Consider the following 19,277-nt stretch of genomic DNA (forward strand, 5'->3'; position numbering starts at 1 on the left):
TTGCGGGGACTGTGCGGGTCGGTCGGGGACGAGCTGTCTGTCCGTGGGCATGGGAAAGAGAGTGGAAGTTTTGTTGCCTCCATCACAGTGAGGGGGTGTTTGGAGTCACTGTGATGGACGTTTGTGTTGGGGCTATGTGTCTTGTGTTCTTTTTTTCTATGACTGCTATGTAGTTTCGTTCGGTACCTCGGTACCGAACGACAAATAAAGCTCTGTTATACTGTTATAACTTAACCGTAATGAATTAAGTGTAAGGATCCCAGATAGTCCATTTCTCATCCGGAGCCACACTGGCATGTGATTTCATGTTATTTTTGTTCCCCCTACTTCCTCGTCACTGAATAGAGAGCATTATCCCCACGATCATATCTGACTTTTGATTTCAGCACCAGTGGCATGAACCTCCCTGAAAACTCCCTCTACAGCGCCGTGCTCAATGCTGTGTCTGTGTTATGTGAGTATACTGCAATTGTAATATTGCACCAAGTTCTTCTGTTTTTACTCAATAGATTTTTACGCTGTGCAGTTTGACTCCCAGTTCTCCAGATAACAATAACTTAGAGGGATCCTTTCTTAATATTGCACATTCCTTCATATTGTGGGCATGTTTGGGATCAATTTACACGACTTCTTTTTGATCTGGGTCAATGTAGATTAGTTGCGTGAAGGTTTTCTCTCTTTGCCAGTGGTAAAGACCTTTGGGATAGATTCAATCCATTTAGTTTAGTTTAGAGATACAGCGTGGAAACAGGCCCTTCGGCCCACCGAGTCCGCACCGACCAGCAATCCCCTCACATTAACACTACCCGACACACACCAAGGACATTTTACACTTATACCAAGCCTATTAACCCTCAAACCTGTGAATCTTTGGAGTGTGGGAGGGAACCGAAGATCTCGGAGAAAACCCATGCGGTCGCGGGGAGAACGTACAAACTCCGTACAGACAGCACCCGTAGTCAGGATCAGACCCGGGTCTCTGGCGCTGCAAGAGGCGTGAGACAGCACCACGACCATTGAGCTGCCACTTCTAAACAGATTTTGCCTTGCATCCCAAAAATGACCTAAAATGTAACACCAGATGATTTGAAATTATTTTTCTCATTTAGATCACTCTAATGGCTTGTGCGTGTAATGAAGCTGAAACCGATAGAGCAGAGGTGTTAGTTCTCTGTTAATATGCAAGATGAAGATATATTTTTTAATGCAAAATTTAACGCGCTGAGACATGATTTGTTTCACTCTTTTCACCAGAGCCGGAAAATAATTAATGTAGCTTTCTAAAATTTTGAAGGGATTTGACAGCCGAAAGGAAAGTTTATATAGATGCTGAAATTCTGAGCGACAAAAAAATGGTGGAGAAACTCAGTGGATCAGGCAGCATCTGTAGAGGGAAATGGGCAGATGATATTTTGGGTGGGGACCCTCTTCAGAGTTTCTAACTAAGGAACAGTAACGAAAATTAAAAATAGTCACTGGGAAAAAGCCATGTGTGGCAACATTTATTTTTATGTAGAGAATTGTTGAATATACACAGTTCAACTGAGTATATTCAACTCAGGGTTGAATATACTCAGTATACTGAGAGTATAGTGAGAAAATGAAGTATTTTAGCCCAACGGTGTTTCAATTAAAACAAATAATTGTCTATTGTCTATTGTCTAATAAATCTTTCAGATATTATTAGACATGGAATGCCTTACAATTTCCAAAGAAGAATCAATTGATATCTATATAAGGGGAAAATGCATTAATTCCCGAATAAGATGAAGACACGAGATGATGGAATTAGGTTAAATTGACAAGCAAAAGTAATGTAGTCAAGTCAAGTCAAGTCAATTTTATTTGTATAGCACATTTAAAAACAACCCACGTTGACCAAAGTGCTGTACATCTGATTAGGTTCCAATGGAAAAAAAATGAAACATACAGTAGCACGCAAACAGTTCACAGCGCCTCCTCAATGAGCCTCAAACGCTAGGGAGTAGAAATAGGTTTTGAGCCTGGACTTAAAGGAGTCGATGGAGGGGGCAGTTCTGATGGGGAGAGGGATGCTGTAGACAGGAAGGGGTTAATATTCTGTGCAGTCAATCTTTATGACTTCAATTTGTTCCCAATTGTGGGAAGGAATGTACAAGAGAGTAAATGGGTGTCAAATGGCTTGAAGTTAGGCGAAGTAACCTATTTAACAACCTATCCCTGGTCTGATTCTTCCAGTCGCTATCGTGTGTATTTTTCGACATGCTCAGATAGTGGATCGAAAAGTGGATGATGCTACATTGAGTAAGGTTGCCATGATTGTTGGCTTCTTTGGTTCTGCGGGAGGCTTCGTTGCTGGAAACTGTAACGTAAGTGCTTGTGAATGAGACGAGATAGAGTTACTTTACTTCAGCCTTTCAATGAAAATGTCTGATATATACGTCGCGGACGGCCTGTCGTTAAATGTTTCCCCGATGAACGAAATGTGAATAAGGCAGAATGTGAAAGGTATATAGTGTGATCACCTTAAAATGATAAAAGCAAACGTCATAAAAAATAAGGACAATTTTTGTCCGTAAGCAAAATGTTTCAGCTGATGAAAAGATGGGGTGTAAAAGGAAATCCAGACTGCTGAATAGAAATTGGAAGGGTATTTCTATTAAAGGGAAGGACATTAAAAAAAGATGAAAGATTGCAGTCCTGACCTCCCATCTATCTCATTGGAGACATTTAGTCTGACTTTATCGCACTTTATCGTGCATTAATTGTTGTACTCTTTATCCTTTATTTATGCATTGTGGATGGCCTGATTGTATTCATGTATAATCTTTTCTTTGACTGGATAACACATAAACAAAAGCTTTTCACTGTACCTCAGTACACATGACAATAATAATAAACCGAACAAAACTAAACTATACTAAACTAAGCTAATGAACATTGTCTCTGGGACTGGGATTCAAAAGTGACTTAGACATCACTGAACAAAGTGGTGAAGAAATAGGACTCTCATTATCAGTGAATAGACCACGTCAGCCCAAACCCATTCCATGTCCGTTCATAAAACCAGAGATGAAAATCTGGAATCTAACTTGGTGCGTTAACTCCATGGACAATGAATGAATGAGCCGAAGCATGCAACGTTTGCCATTTTTAAACGTTTGTAAAAATTAACAATTCGTACAGGTCAGATATACGGTATTCAGAAATACACTGTTCAATGAGTTACAAGGTCATAAGGGATCGGAGTAGAATTAGACCATTCGGCCCATCAAGTCTACTCAAAAATGGCAAATGTTGCATGCTTCTGCTCATTCATTCATTGTCCATGGAGTTAACGCACCAAGTTAGATTCCAGATTTTCATCTCTGGTTTTATGAACGGACATGGAATGGGTTTGGGCTGACATGATCTATTCACTGATAATGAGAGTCCCATTTCTTCACCACTTTGATCAGTCATTCAATCATGGCTGATCTATCTCTCCCTCCTAACCCCATTCTCCTGCCTTCTTCCCATATCTCTGCATTAAAAATATCCACTGACTTGGCCTCTGCAGCCTTCTGTGGCAAAGATTTCCACAGATTCACCGCCCTCTGACTAAAGAGATTTCTCCTCATCTCCTTCTTAAAAGAACATCCTTTAATTCTGTGATGATCTCTAGTCCTAGACTCTCCCACCAGTGGAACCATCCCCTCCACATCCACTGTATCCAAGCCTTTCACTAGCCAGTATGTTTCAACAAGGTCCCCCCCTCATTCTTCTAAACTCCAAGTTGAAGAGTTGAAGTCAGTTCATCTCCCAGAAGTTTAAATCACAGGGAGATATTTCCCCTATGGGTAATTTTGTAAAATGCATAATTAGATTGGCCATCTGATAACATTTCTCAATTCGACTGGTGGCCTGAGCAATATGGCTATTACACTGTTATCCTCCATGTTTCTTTCATTTTACAGTCACTTTCCACCTGCTAAACAGTACGATCACCTTAAGATGATAAAAACAAGCTGGATAGAAAATAAGTAAAATCTGTCCTTGGCAGCCAAATTAAAGGAGGGGATGTAAAAAGATTTCTGTACTGCAGGATAGAAATGGAAAGGATCGTTCTATTAAAGGGATGCATTCTAAATAGAGTAAAGATGAAAGATATTAGCACTGGTGGATAAACGGGGGCTGTTGAACAATGAGCAAAATGTTAAATGGGGAGGCCATCGAAATGTTAGAAGGTGGCGTAAATGGGAAATCCAACTGAAAAGTATTGGCCATAATGAATAATGAAAAATAAACATCAGTGAGTGATCTGAAAGATGAATATTGCGAACGATAGGAAATAGGAATGGCAGAGTCAGGGGACATTGTGATAGACCAATGGACATTAATATATATTAGCAGAAAACAAGCTGCTGGAGGAACTCAGTAGATCAGGTGGGAAAGAAAACTGCAGATGCTGGTTTAAATCGAAGGTAGACACAAAATGCTGGAGTAACTCAGCGGGTCAGGCGGCATCTCTGGAGGGAAGGAATGGGTGATGTTTCGGGTCGAGACCCTTCTTCAGACTCGGGTCTCGACCCGAAACGTCCCCCATTCCTTCCCTCCATAGATGCTGCCTGACCCGCTGAGTTACTCCAACATTTTGTGTCTACCTCCAGTAGATCAGGGATCACTTATGGGGGGAATGGGCAGACAACATTTTGGGATGGGGACCCTTCTTCAAGACAGGTCTTCAAGATTGTGCCTCCTTTACTTTCTCGGCAGCTTTCTTTCATCTGCTCATTATGGTTGAGGAGTAATCCAGTACGGATTTCTTACGAATGTAACTTCAATGTAATGTGTTTGTGATGCTACTTGAGTGTACTTTCAGCCGTTGTACTAAAGTGAGGGAGTATTAATGTGTTGTTTCCTTTACAGCCATCGGTTCTCATGGTGCTACATAACTTTGGGGCTGCACTATGCTTTATCAGTGGTTGTATTTATTGCATAATACAGACAACTTTAACATTCAGGGTCCATATAACAGGAAAGGAATGCTTGTTGGTGCCTTTTCGTGGACTGCTGACCAGTTTCCAAGTGGTCTTTTCCATCAGCTGTATCCTTCTTTGACGTTGCAGGCGATGAAAGAATGGCTTTCAACCAAGTTGTTGGCTGAACTTAAACTGAATGAGAGGCGATGATACAGGGGAACATTCATTCCTGAATCGGAGGATACTACAGAATAAAAGAAGACCAAATGGTCCATTGGGTTTATGTTGGTTACTTAAAAGAGCTTTTTAAGCTGTCAAAATCCACCCTGCCTTGGTCACAATGCAAAAGACCATCTTGCTCAGAAAGCCATTTGCTGTGATAATCACCTGTGAGAGTCTCATTTTCATTGCAAATGGCTGCGTCAGTCCACCTCATTGCACAGTGGGGGGAAACCCGATCCAGCACTCATCCACTCACCCTGCAGCAACCCCGACTTAGTCATCAAACCCGCTGACAAGGGAGGTGCCGTGGTAGTCTGGCGTGCTGACCTCTACCGGACTGAGGCCAGACGGCAACTCCCAGACACCTCCTCCTACTTATCCTTGGACCATGACCCCACCGACGAGCACCAGACCTTGATCACTAACGTCATCACTGATCTAACCAAATCCGGCGCTCTGCCCCCTAATGCCTCCAACCTTACCGTTCCCCAGCCCCGCACGGCCCGATTTTACCTTCTCCCTCTGTCTGAAGAAAGGTCTCGACCCGAAACGTCACCCATTCCTTCTCTCCAGAGATGCTGCCTGACCCACTGAGTTACTCCAGCATTCTGTGATGCCACTATCTACTGACGTGTTAGAAAGTGACTATTCATGAGCATCTGATAATGTTTTAAATGGGTTCAACTGGAGTGCAATTCTTAGTGCCAGGCAAGCTAATCACATTTACCAGATAACCCTTGAGTCATAGTCATAGAGAGATACTGTGTGGAAACAGGCCCTTTGGTCCAACTGCCCACACTGGCCAACGTGTCCCAGCTACACTAGTCCCACCTGCCAGCATTGGTCCACATCCCTCCAAAGCTGTCCTTTCAAAGTACCTGTCTAACTGCTTCTGAAAGACTGACTCAGTCTGAAGAAGGGTCTCGACCCAAAACGTCACCCATTCCTTCTCTCCAGCGATGCTGCCTGTCCCACTGAGTTACACCAGCATTTTGTGTCTAACTGCGTCTTAAATGTTGGGATAGTCCCTGCCCCAACTTCCTCCTCTGGCAGCTTGTTCCATACATCCACCACCCTTTGTGTGAAAAGGTTACCCCTCAGATTCTTATTAAATCTTTTCCCCTTCACCTTAAACTGATGTGCTCTGGTCCTCGATTCACCTACTCTGGGCAAGAGACTGTGCATCTACCCGATCTATTCCTCTCAAGATCTTATACACCTCTATAAGATCACCCCTCTTCCTCCTGCGCTCCAAGGAAGAGTCCCAGCCTACTCAACCTCTCCCAATAGCTCAGACCCTCCAGTCCTGGCAATATCCTTATAAATCTTCTCTGTACCCTTTTCAGCTTGACAACATCTTTCCTATAACATGGTGCCCAGAACTGAATGCAATTGAACTAGAATTAGTAAATCCTGCCATGAACAAAGATTTTCATATGTGTAGTTGAAACAATTCTTAACTGCAACTTCTCTAAGGGAATGTGAGGGTGGAAATTACTCATAGAAAAAGCTTGATTGGGAATTTCATCGATGACTCAATGATATAATTCTTCAGGAAACGAGGCTTCCCCTCTCCCATTATAGATGAAGCTCTCACTAGGGCATCCTCTATATCCCGCAGCTCCGCTCTTGCTCCCCCTCCCCCCATTCGTAACAAGGACAGAATCCCCCTCGTTCCACCCCACCAGCCAGCGTATCCAACAAATCATCCTCCAACATTTCCGTCACCTCCAACGGGACCCCACTACTGGCCACATCCTCCCATCCCCTCCCCTTTCTGCATTCCGCAGAGACCGTTCCCTCTGTGACTCCCTGGTCCACTCGTCCCTTCCTACCCAAACCACCCCATCCCCGGGCACTTTCCCCTGCAAACGCAGGAGATGCAACACCTGTCCCTTTACCTCCCCCCTCGACTCCATCCAAGGACCCAAACAGTCTTTCCAGGTGAGACAGAGGTTCACCTGCACCTCCTCCAACCTCATCTATTGTATCCGCTGCTCCAGATGTTAATTTCTCTACATCGGCGAGACAAAACGCAGGCTCGGCGATCGTTTCGCTCAACACCTTTGCTCAGTCCGCCTCAACCAACCTGATCTCCCGGTGGCTGAGCACTTCAACTCCCCCTCCCACTGCCAGTCTGACCTTACTGTCATGGGCCTTCTCCAGTGCCATAGTGAGGCCCACCAGAAATTGGAGGAACAGCACCTCATATTTCGCTTGGGCAGCTTGCAGCCCAGCGGTATGAACATTGACTTCAACTTTAGATAGTTCCTCTGTCCCTCTTTTTTCCTTCCTCCCCTCCTCCCTCTTCCCAGTCCTCCCACTGTCTTCCTGTCTCCACCTATATCCTTTCTTTGTCCCGCCCTCCTGACATCAGTCTGAAGAAGGGTCTCGACCCGAAATGTCACCCATTCCCTCTCTCCTAGATGCTGCCTGACCTGCTGAGTTACTCCAGCATTTTGTGATACCTTCGATTTGTACCAGCATCTGCAGTTATTTTTCTGCGACGACTCAATGATGTGCACTTCCTCTTTCACTTCCTCAGAAAATGAAGGAGTCCATTCCAACAAAATCTAAACAGTTCCTAGCAACGACCTTATCGAGCCTTCTCAGAATCTTGCATGTCGGAAGAATATAATTTGGGATACTGTATGAAATCTTGGTCTCCATGGCTAAGAAGAAATGTACTTTTCTTGCAGTGTAGGTTCAAAAGATTAATTCCTGGGATGCGGAGATAGACCCATAAATAGAGATTGAGAATGAATGGTCTGTAACAAGGACAGAATCCTTGAAGCCAAGAAGTTAAATTCAATCTGCTGTTCCATCTTCCTTAGCCCATTTCATTATTTAACCCAGATTTTTGGTAAACTGAGATGGCCCTTCTCATGTCTACCGATATGAGTAATTCTGGTGTCCTCTGCAAATTTGCTGGATAGATCTGAGAGTAGATTCCAAGGGGGATTTCCTGTCCTTAGAAAGTCCATACAAGAGGGCATAGGTTCAGGATAAAAATTTGATCATTTAAAACTGAGATATGGAGAAATTTCTTGGTGTAGATCTCTGATTCTCTCCACGCCCATTGAAACAGAGTATCATCAAAGCTGAGACTGTCTAGAGGAGACTGAGGTAGCGGAGGATATAGAAACATAGAAAATAGGTGCAGGAGTAGGCCATTCGGCCCTTCGAGCCTGCACCGCCATTCAATATGATCATGGCTGATCATCCAACTCAGTATCCTGTACCTGCCTTCTGTCCATACCCCCTGATCCCTTTAGCCACAAGGGCCACATCTAACTCCCTCTTAAATATAGCCAATGAACTGGCCTCAACTACCTTCTGTGGCAGAGAATTCCACAGATTCACCACTCTGTGTGAAATAAAACTTTCTCATTTCGGTCCTAAAAGACTTCCCCCTTATCCTTAAACTGTGACCCCTTGTTCTGGACTTCCCCAACATCGGGAACAATCTTCCTGCATCTAGCCTGTCCAACCCCTTAAGAATTTTGTAAGTTTCTATAAGATCCCTCCTCAATCTTCTAAATTCCAGCGAGTACAAGCCGAGTCTATCCAGTCTTTCTTCATATGAAAGTCCTGCCATCCCAGGAATCAATCTGGTGAACCTTCTCTGTACTCCCTCTATGGCAAGAATGTCTTTCCTCAGATTAGGAGACCAATTAGGAGATTAGGAGATATGGAAGCAGATGTGAAAATGGACAAGGACAGGGCTGATCAGGATCTTTTTGAATGCCAAGTGTAGACTTGAGAGTTTACTAACTTATTCCTGATGCTTTCTCTTCTTTCAGACTATAATATCTCCTTTATGGTCAAGGGTTGGACTAGTCAAATGCATTTTCACACAAACACTCTTGAGTCAAAGTAAAAGTTAAAAAGCAAGGGAAGGGGTCGCTTGTGAGTTGGATTAAGCGGTTGGGTTTAATGTTAACGTTAGGATGAACTATCCAGTGCATGTGAAGATGTAGACGTCACACAGAGCTCTACGGAAAGGGATGGAAGTGAGGTGGGTGGTGGGTTCGTGCATGGGAGAGGGAGAAAACGTATGCGTCCATATGTTCTGACAATGAGTTTGTTTTTGCTGTATTTTATCCTTAACTCTGTTGTAGATCTGGTCTTTTTTGTCCACCCCGATCTCACAAAGCAACACATAGGAGCCATTTGCGAATGGATCTTGGCCACAAATTTCTATCTTTTTATCATGTCCTTTGTCTTTGAGTTCTACTACATCAGCTCTTCAGTTCTCCTCGTGTTGATCAGCAGGCCCGACGATGAGAAGATCGCGATCCTGTCGGAACAACGAGGTACAGATATGTCGACGTTTGACAAATGAGCAGCGGGAACGCCAAGCACGACGGGCTGTGCAATTGCGGGCAGTTGGAACCACATGATTCTTCCTTCTATTTAGATGATGTACTGTCAGCCTTTCAGTCCCTACCAACATGTTTGTTTCTTCTTTGGAATCTATAGGATAGCTTTTTCCTTTCCATCCAACATCCATTTTTACACAGCGTGAGACGACGGGAGAAATCATTGTCCCAATTATTCCTCTTGAGTGTCTCTTGACGATTCTCAGCTCCTGAATGTACAGTAATTAAGTTAAAAAAAATGTTAATTATATATTTTTGCTGTCTGTGCATTGCCATTGAGTTCCCACTGGCCCCGCCTAGCATGTTCCACAATCCAACAAAGATATGAACAAGGAAAAGGTGCTCCTGGACAGCCTCCATTAACTTTGTTCAGCTTCATCACTTGGTTCCCAGAGGAGCCGCCACTGGGCTTTGAGGCTGCTCCACCATTTTTGCGTTGGAGGAAATACACTGGGCCGGTCAAATGGTGAGGAGGGCAGAAAGAAGGTAATGGCTAACATTACAGTCCAGCTTCCCCTGAGGTTCTGGCCTTCTGTGCCCAGCCGCCATAAGGCACTTGGCTGCCTTCAGGTCTGCAGTTGTAGGCCGCAGCCTTGTTTCCAAGGGTGAGGTGCTGACAATGGATCGGCCATTGCCTACTATACACGACTCCGTGCTACCGATGGGGCCTGATGTCCACATCTCATATCAGGGTAGGTGCAGAACCCAGTCACGGTATTGAGGGCGGGAGAGCAGGTGGACAATTGGGCCCAAAGATATTAGAGGAACAAGATGGACCACTCCGTTGAAATCACCCATACTGAAGTGCAGTACGCAAAGGAGCGTAGCGGCCGCCATCTTAGTAGGCAAACCCCGCCGTTCGCTCTGCCTCTCGCAGTGTAATCAGTGTTTTGGGGGAACAGAACGTGTGATGATACCATTAAAATGCAGAATATATCTCATCTATCAATTCACAGATTTTTGTTATTTCTCTTTTAAAATGTTTCTGCAAGTTTCTGCCTACTAAAATGGCGCCATGAGGTTTTGAGGGTCGAGTGGTCTATCTTGCTCCTCCAGTATCTTTGATTGGGCCCAACATTTCTAATGACTGCTTTACCCTGTTGATGGGAAGGTGGTCTCCATGACTGCGAAGGGAAGTAATTTCTCAGGGTATTTTGAACAGTCACGTGCACTTGCAATGGATCAGATCCTTCCTCCCGGCCTGCCATCTATGGAGCTTCCTAAGCCTTAGGAACAGCAAGGCCATTTCCGCTGGGAGAAATTGCATGAAATGAATGGAAGCGGGGTGTCCCTCTGTTCTGTTCTGGGCTCCAGTTAAACAGCACCTGAAGAACTGATGGAAGAGGAGTTAGTACCGCATTGAAGGAGGAAATGGTTGAAGTAGCAGAAGTTCCTGTATACCCCACCCAGCCACGTCACTGTTGTGATATTGCTGGGACTACTTTGTGTATCCAAGAACTACTTTGTATGGCTGTGTATATAAGTGATGGGTGTGATTAGGCGGTCACTCTGGATCCAGGCGGCCTTGGAATAAACAGCCTGGAGTTAAGCTCCACCATGATAACATCTTAAACATGTGTACTCGTGGTCCTTCCAGAGTCACAACAAAGGTACAACAAGTACCGGACCACGAAGTACAACAGTCACTGCCTCTACAAATTGCCAGCCCAATTCCCCGCTTCCAACTAGACACATTCTCTGCTGTGCAGACTCTGTCAAGGTGATGTATATCTTTTAATCGTATGTATTTTTGATATTGATAATGACACCCAATCCAGTTACCCATGGAACCATCCACAAGAGGCTCTGTTGACCCATTGTGCCTCTGCTGGCACTTTGATTTTGTTCCCTGCATCCTAGTCTTCACCAATCGATCAATTAAATATATTTCCACCGCCCTTTCGGACAATGCATTCCAGATCGTAATAACTCATTGCATAGCGGCTACATCCCTCCATGCTGCCGAACTACTTATACCAACAGTCCACGTCTCTGTAACTCCACACCACACCTTTATAAAAGGTGAGACGCTCCAAATCTCAGGTATGCTACCTTGTTTAGTTCCACTGAACCTCCTCCCGCCCGGCCTCTTGCAAGGACACCATCCCCTACTCTCAATTTCCCCGTCTAAGCCCCATTTGCTCCCAAGATGTGGCTTTCTTCACTCGGACATCCGAGATATCCTCATTCTGTAGTTTAAAAAAAACATGGCTTCCCCCCCTGCTATTGCAGATGGATCGATTACCTTTGTCTCCTCTGAGTCCCGCAGCTCTGCTCTTGCTCCCTCTCTCCCCCAGAGGGAACGAGAATGGACTTCCCCCGGTTCTTACCTTTCAGCCCCACCAGCCTCCGCACCCAACACACATTCTCCAACATTTCCGCCACCACTAATGTGGTCCCACCACCAGGCCAATCCTCAATCCACTTTCTGCTCTCCATAGAGACAACTCCTTGGTTCATTCACCTCTTCCGACCCAAACAGCACCCTCCCAAGGTACTTTCCCCTTCGACCGCAGGAGATGTAACGCCTGTCTCAGTACCTCCTCACTCACCTCCATCCAGGGATCTCGGCAGTCCTTCCAAAAGGAATAGATGTTCACGTGCACCTCCTCTAAAGAAATCTACTACATCCGGTGTTCCCGATGTGGCCTCCTTTACATCGGCGAGGCTAAACGCAGACCAGACGACTGTTTTGCTGAACACTTGTCCCCGCTCCACCTAGTCCAACCTGATCTCCCAGTTGCAAACCCTTCTCATTCCTATACCAACCTATTTGTCCTGGGCCTTCTCCAATGTCAGTGAGGACACATAAAAATGCGAGGAAGATCTCATTTTCTATTTGGGTAGCTTACAACCCAATGGTATGAACATTGTACTTATGTATCAACATGTGTACCCCCTCCCTCCCCCCCCCCCCCTTTCATTCCCTCCTCCCCATGTTTTCAATGTGCTCACCCATTCTGGTGCACACCCATTTCTCCCACCATCTGCTCCCCCTCCCCCCCCCATCCCCTCGATTCCCTTCCACACACATCCCTCTCTCTGACTTTACATTTTTGTCTTCTCTCCTTATCTGACATCCTTTTGTCTCCTTTTCATCTCCTGCTTTAGTCCGCCCATCTGCCATTTTAACGCCCCGTCTATCCACCTATCACCGAACGGCCCGTGTATCCACCTATCACTCACTTTGTCCCGCCCCTTCCCCTATTCAGTTTTCTCACCCTCACCATTCATCAGTCTCGATCTGAAATGTCACCTGTCCATATCCTCCAGGGATGCTGCCTGACCCACTGAGTTACTCCAGCACTTTTGTATTTTACTCAAGATTCCCAGCATCTGCAGTTCCTCGTACCTCCTTTAGTTCTACTGAAATCTGGACGTGCCTTACACAGTAGAGAGTAGGGGGAATAAAATGGAGTTCGTTGTTTGTGTTCATTTTTAATTGTTTGGGTTATATTGTTATGCACTCAGAGAATAGAAAATGTACTGTACTGTTTGTAGTTCTGTATCATGCTCAGCTTTTAAATCTCCCAGAAATAAATTCAGCACCAATACCTCAAAAGCAAGCCAGTCTCGTTGATGCTATGTTGTTGCATTGTTGCACTGAACCTAACCACCGATACTCTAATCCTTAATAAATGAATGATTTTTGGTTTCACGTATTCCTAACCCATTCTTGCCTTTGAATTTGCAGCTGCTCCAGCATTGATTCTGGGATACAATCATGGCTGTTCTATCTCTCCCTCCTAACCCCATTCTCCTGCCTTCTCCCCATAACCCCGGGACACCTGTACTAATCAAGAATCTACCTGTCTCTGCCTTAAAAATATCCATTGACTTGGCCTCCACGGACTCCTGTTGCAAAGAATTCCACAGACTCCACAGGGCGGCACAGTGGCGCAGCGGTAGAGTTGCTGCCTTACAGCGAATGCAGCGCCGGAGACTCAGGTTCGATCCTGACTACGGGCGCCGTCAGTACGGAGTTTGTATGTTCTCCCCGTGACCTGCGTGGGTTTTCTCCGAGAACTTCGGTTTCCTCCCACACTCCAAAGACGTCCAGGAATTTAGGTTAATTGGCTGGGCAAATGTAAAAATTGTCCCCAGTGGGTGTAGGACTAGTGTTAGTGTGCGGGGATCGCTGGGCGGAGCGTACCCGGTGGGCCGAAGGGCCTGTTTCTGCGCTGTATCTCTAAATCTAAATCTAAAATCTAAAAGATTCACCACCCTCTGACTAAAGAAATTCCTCCATATTCAAAACATTCAAAACATCGCTGAAGTCTCACCTGTTCAGTACTGCCTTCAACCACTGAAGGTCACCTCACCTTCTGTCTCCTTTCTCTGTTCGTTTACTTATTTACTTATTTATCTATTTATTCATTTCCCTATGTTCTCTAAATCTCTGTAAAGCGTCTTTGAGTATATGAAAAGCGCTATATAAATAAAATGCATTATTATTATTATCATTATATCTTCCTAAAGAAACATCCTTTAATTCTGAGGCTATGACGTCTAGTCCTAGACTCTCCCACTAGTGGAAACATCCTCTCCACATCCACTCTATCCAGGCCTTTCTCATGTTTTTATCAAGAGAGAAAGTCAAGAGTGTTTTATTGTCATCTGTCCCGAAAAGGGACAGTGAAATTCTTACTTGCTACAGTAGCAGCCTCCAGTTTAAATTCCATTTGGAATATTTTGGAGGACCAAGAACGAAGAACCAAGAACCAAGCTTTTATTGGAGTTCCGATGGCTTGCACTCATATAACAGAGGCTCAGGAGATGTCGAGGTCACTTCTAAGCCGTACATTCGAGCGTTTAAGTGCCAAGGGAATGCTCGTAGGTCTCGCTTATTTGACAACAGCTTAAAACAGGCCTTTGAGTTAATATGAAGATTCTTCCCCACGATTTAAAAAATAAACCCAAGGAGGTTATCTCTGCTGCAGCTCAATCACGAAAACAACATTAAGCATCCTGGATTAGAAAGGGCTTCCGTGCCATGTTTCTGAAGTTTATTTTGCACCTTTCTGCAAATTCCGACTAGGTTCTCTGTGAGTGAAGGCCGGCAAGCATGCAGGGCGATGTGACACACGGTTTAAGGTCACTTGTACAAACTTTATTTGTGCATGTTGGGTCTTCTGGGTACTCATACTAAAGCAGGCCTGACTTGAGAGTTGAGATGCTGCCTGACCTGCTAAGTTACTCCAGCATTTTGTGAATAAATACCTTCGATTTGTACCAGCATCTGCAGTTATTTTCTTATACTACTTGTTGCTCCACTGCGATTTCTCCTCAAGGTATGTCCACTTTGAAGAAGTTCTCATCCTCTCTTCGACGAGAGTTTAGCAACATGCTCTCTTGCTGCTCCCCCTCTGTGATTTCTCCTGCCCTCCTACTCTATTTTAGGTCCCGCCCCCCTGACATCAGTCTGAAGAAGGGTCTCGACCCGAAACGTCACCCATTCCTTCTCTCAGGAGATGCTGCCTGTCCCGCTGAGTTACTCCAGCTTTTTGTGTCTATCCACCTTAGCAGTACCACCATATCCAACTGGCTGAGGACATGCACACTAACTGGCTTCCTCTGCTAGGTCCTGAATCACAGAGCAAGTCGAGCTAAGGCTTTTCCCATAGTGTTACAATCCCCAGAGCCATTGGGTGATTCTTTTTAAACCTTCATCTTCTCCCTAATCCTCTAAACAATTATTTTAAATTGGCGGGACTGTCATATGTTGAAAGACTGGAGCGACTAGGCTTGTATACACTGGAATTTAGAAGGATGAGAGGGGATCTTATCGAAACATATAAGATTATTAAGGGGTTGGACACGTTAGAGGCAGGAAACATGTTCCCAATGTTGGGGGAGTCCAGAACCAGGAGCCACAGTTTAAGAATAAGAGGTAGGCCATTTAGAACGGAGATGTGGAAAAACTTTTTCAGTCAGAGAGTTGTAAATCTGTGGAATTCCCCGCCTCAGAAGGCAGTGGAGGCCAGTTCTCTGAATGCATTCAAGAGAGAGCTAGATAGAGCTCTTAAGGATAGTGGAGTCAGGGGGTATGGGGAGAAGGCAGGAACGGGGTACTGATTGAGAATGATCAGCCATGATCACATTGAATGGTGGTGCTGGCTCGAAGGGCCGAATGGCCTCCTCCTGCACCTATTGTCTATTGTCTATAAATCTATGTCCTTTAATTATCACGCTGGCTAAAGGGGAAGAGCTCCTTTCCACTCTAATTCTCTCCAACCTTGTTGTAATGCATTTTAGAAGATTTTGCCCTTTCTCAAGCTCTGTTGTTTTAAGATGCCTCCCTCCCTCCCTTTATATTGAACATAGAACCATACACCACACGAACAGTGGCGGCACGGTGGCGCCACGGTCGAGTTGCTGCTTTACAGCGCCAGAGACCCGGGTTTGATCCTGACTACAGCTGCTGTCTGTACGGAGTTTGTACTTTCTACCCGTGACCTGCGTGCGCTTCCTCCCACACTCCAAAGACATACAGGTTTGTCGGCTAATTGGCTTGGTATAATTGGAAATTGTCCCCAGTGTGTGTAGGATAGTGCTAGTCTGTGGGGATCGCTGGTCGGCGTGGACTCGGTGGCCTGACGGGTCTGTTTCCGCGCTGCATCTCTAAAAAAAATGCAGGCCCTTCGACCACCATGTCTGTGCCAGCTATGATGCCAATTTAAACTGATCCCATCTGTCCGCACGTGGACTGTATCCTTCTGTCCCCTGCCTGTTTGTGTTTCTGTCTAACCATCTCTTAAATGTTGCTATTGGATCTGCTTCCATCCTGTCAGTGAATTGCAGTAACCCGTCACTGACTGACACATCTCCTTTCAACTCTCCCCCTTTCACTTTAAATTTCTATCTTCTAGTATTTGAACTTTTCACCCTGGGAAATAGACTGAGTATCTGTGCCCATCATAGCTTGTCCAACCTCACCTTATAGCTAGTACACTGCCATCCATGACAACATCCTCTTCTGTCCCCTCTCCAAATCCTCCACGTCCTTCATATAATATGGCAAGCAGAACTGCCCACAATACTCCAAATGTGGCTTAAATAAAGTTTTATACAGCTGCAACATGATCTCCCAGCTTTTCTGTTCAGTGCCCCAACCGACGAAGACAAGCATGTAGGCTGGTGAAGAAGGCAGATGGCATACTTATCACTCATAGTGTTAATGTGCAGGGATCGTTGGTCGGTGTAGACTCGGTGGGCCGAAGGGCCTGTTTCCCTGTTGTATCTCCAAGCTGCAGTCGAAGCCAATCAGAGCATCATATCCACAGTGGATCAAATATATTTTAAACGTGACAATGTTTTCTGACTTGTTCCTCCTTCCTAGTGAGTTTGAGAAACTCGAGCACCCTATAGTTGAAAACATTTTCCTTAGCTCCGATCCTTTCACCTAATACTTTTAAATCTTTGGTCCCTAATTACTGGCCTCCCTACAGTGGGAAATAGACTTCATTAACCTCTCCATTCAGATCTCTTATTTTGTGCCAGATTATGATTCTGTGAGCATTGTGCATTCAGACAGCTGCTCCAAGTGGCATTGAGTTGCTATCCTATCTTTACCCAAAACGTTCACACCCTATCACTATATAACAACCCAGAACGAGAAACTACAAATTTTCTCCTGCAAATCTTCAATTCCTGTCAAACTAATGATTAACACCGTGGAAAGGCGGCAGAACAGTGGTGCAGCAGTGGAATTGCTGCCTCACAGCGCCAGGGACGCAGGTTCGATCCTGGTTACGGGTTCTGTCTGTACGGAGTTTGTATGTTCTCCCTGTGACTGCATGGGTTTTCTCCACGTGCTCTGGGTTTCCTCCCATAATTCCAAAGACGTGCAGGTTTGTAGGTTAATTGGCTTCTGTAAAGTGTCCCTCGTGTGTAGGAAGTGAAAGTAGGATAATAAAGAACTAGTTAAGATAATAAAGATCGTTGGTCGGCGTGGCCTCAATGGGTCGAAGGGACCGTTTCCCTGCTGTATCTCTAAACTAAACCAAAATTAAACAAGGAACTACAGTTGCTGGTTTACCAATGGCCACAACGCATAGATCAACTTGCACTTTACCCTGTCTAAAAAACTGTTACAATTGTTTCGTTTCGTTGGGTTGCTGTTAATTACTTAAATTATTGCAACGTATGGGAGGCGCATTCCCAATCTCGTTGTACCCCTGGGTACAATGACAATAAAGATATATTGTATTGTATTGTATTGTATTGTATTGTATTGAAAGACATAAAATGCTGGAATAACTCGGCGGATCAGGCAGCATGTCTGAAGAACATAGATCGGGTGACGCTTCGGGGTGGGACAGAAGGGTTCTGACCAAAAACGTCACCTATCCATGTTCTTCGGGGGTGCTGCCTGATCTGCTGAGTTACTCCAGAACTTTGTGTCTTTTAATGATTGCCCAATTAATTCTGGCCCTGTCCTCTACATCCACAAATGCCACTTAGAGGACACATTAGTGGCTGATGGAAAATTATTGTAACATACAACTTTACAACCATTAAATGAGATATAAGCACAACTTAACTGAATGTGCCTCCCCTCTTGTTTACTTTTCATTTTTAAGTAGCAGTAAAATAAACCCAGTTCCACCCTGAGATTGTGCACATGGGCTTCTTCCTTAGCCAAATAAAACAATGTACAAGGCCAGGAACTGAAAGAAGTAAACATTAAATATCCATGATTAGCTGTGGGACTGACCTTTGGAACAGATGTAAAAGAGCTTGTATTTCTGTCAGGATTTAAAGCCCAATGAACACTTTGAATTATCTAAAGATGCCGTGCAATCACAATAAATTCTGTAACCTGCGTGAACATAGTTATCTATGCTCAGTTTTGTGCTCCAGCAGGTCTAATTAATTGTGGACCTCACTGAAGTCTTGGCAGTACAAATGAGAAAAACAGTAAACTCAGTGGTGGTGAGAGAGGGAGTCATCTTGATATTGAGCAATATTTGACATTATGCGACCCTATCAAAACTGAAGTCAATAGCAATTGGGAAAATTGGCTGGAAGGGTTTGTTTCTGTGCTGTATGACTATATGACACCAGACCTTTCAGAAAGGAAAAGTGGCGTGACTGTTGGAGGACAATCATCTCATCTCAAGGGCCTCACTTCAAGAAAATCTCAGGAGCATCCGAGGTCAAATATTTATGGCTGTTCTGGGAAAGACTTCCCTTCTCAACTACAAAAGCAACATGCAATAGTCAGAGCTAAGTAATCCAACATCCAATTGTTGAGATCAATCATCATGTTCTGCCACATCTAGTCCATTGGCAGACAACTGAACAACTCAATAAAGAGAAAATCGGGGAGGTTTACTTAAGATCGCTCAATATTCAGCATTATTTGCAACTTGTTCTTGGTGTGTTCAAGTCCCATTCTCATTCCTCAAGCATTAAGTAAAGATTATGTACACCAAGAGAGAGTCCAACAGTATTGGCATCACCAAATTCCCAGTTGTCACTGCTGAGAAACTTAACCGGATCAGTCGGGAAATTGCAGCGAATTACGGATGCAGCCCAGACCATCACACAAACCAACCTCCCTTCTATTGACATCTATACCTCACGCTGCCTCAGCAAGGACAGAAGCATAATCAAGGATGAATCGCACCCTGGCTACTCCCTCCTCCCCTCTCCCATCAGGCAAAAGATATAGAAGTGTGGAAACGCACTCCTCCTGATTCAGGGACAGTTTCTTCCCAGCTGTTATCAG

The 19,277-nt window shown here is 44.7% G+C and overlaps 1 protein-coding gene across 1 annotated transcript in view; it reads left to right on the forward strand.

Moving 5' to 3' along the window:
* Positions 1–9,937, forward strand: part of LOC144610037 (transmembrane protein 150A) — a 63,835-nt gene extending 53,898 nt beyond the window's left edge. Inside the window, exons 4-7 of the mRNA XM_078428510.1 lie at positions 387–454; positions 2,218–2,348; positions 4,888–5,065; positions 9,284–9,937. Coding sequence (XP_078284636.1) covers positions 387–454; positions 2,218–2,348; positions 4,888–5,065; positions 9,284–9,507 — 601 coding nt within the window. The 3' untranslated portion in view covers positions 9,508–9,937. The remainder of the gene's footprint in view (positions 1–386; positions 455–2,217; positions 2,349–4,887; positions 5,066–9,283) is intronic.
* The last annotated feature ends 9,340 nt before the right edge of the window (positions 9,938–19,277 follow it).

The sequence above is a fragment of the Rhinoraja longicauda genome, chromosome 35 (assembly GCF_053455715.1).
Source record: "Rhinoraja longicauda isolate Sanriku21f chromosome 35, sRhiLon1.1, whole genome shotgun sequence".
NCBI lineage: Eukaryota > Metazoa > Chordata > Chondrichthyes > Rajiformes > Arhynchobatidae > Rhinoraja > Rhinoraja longicauda.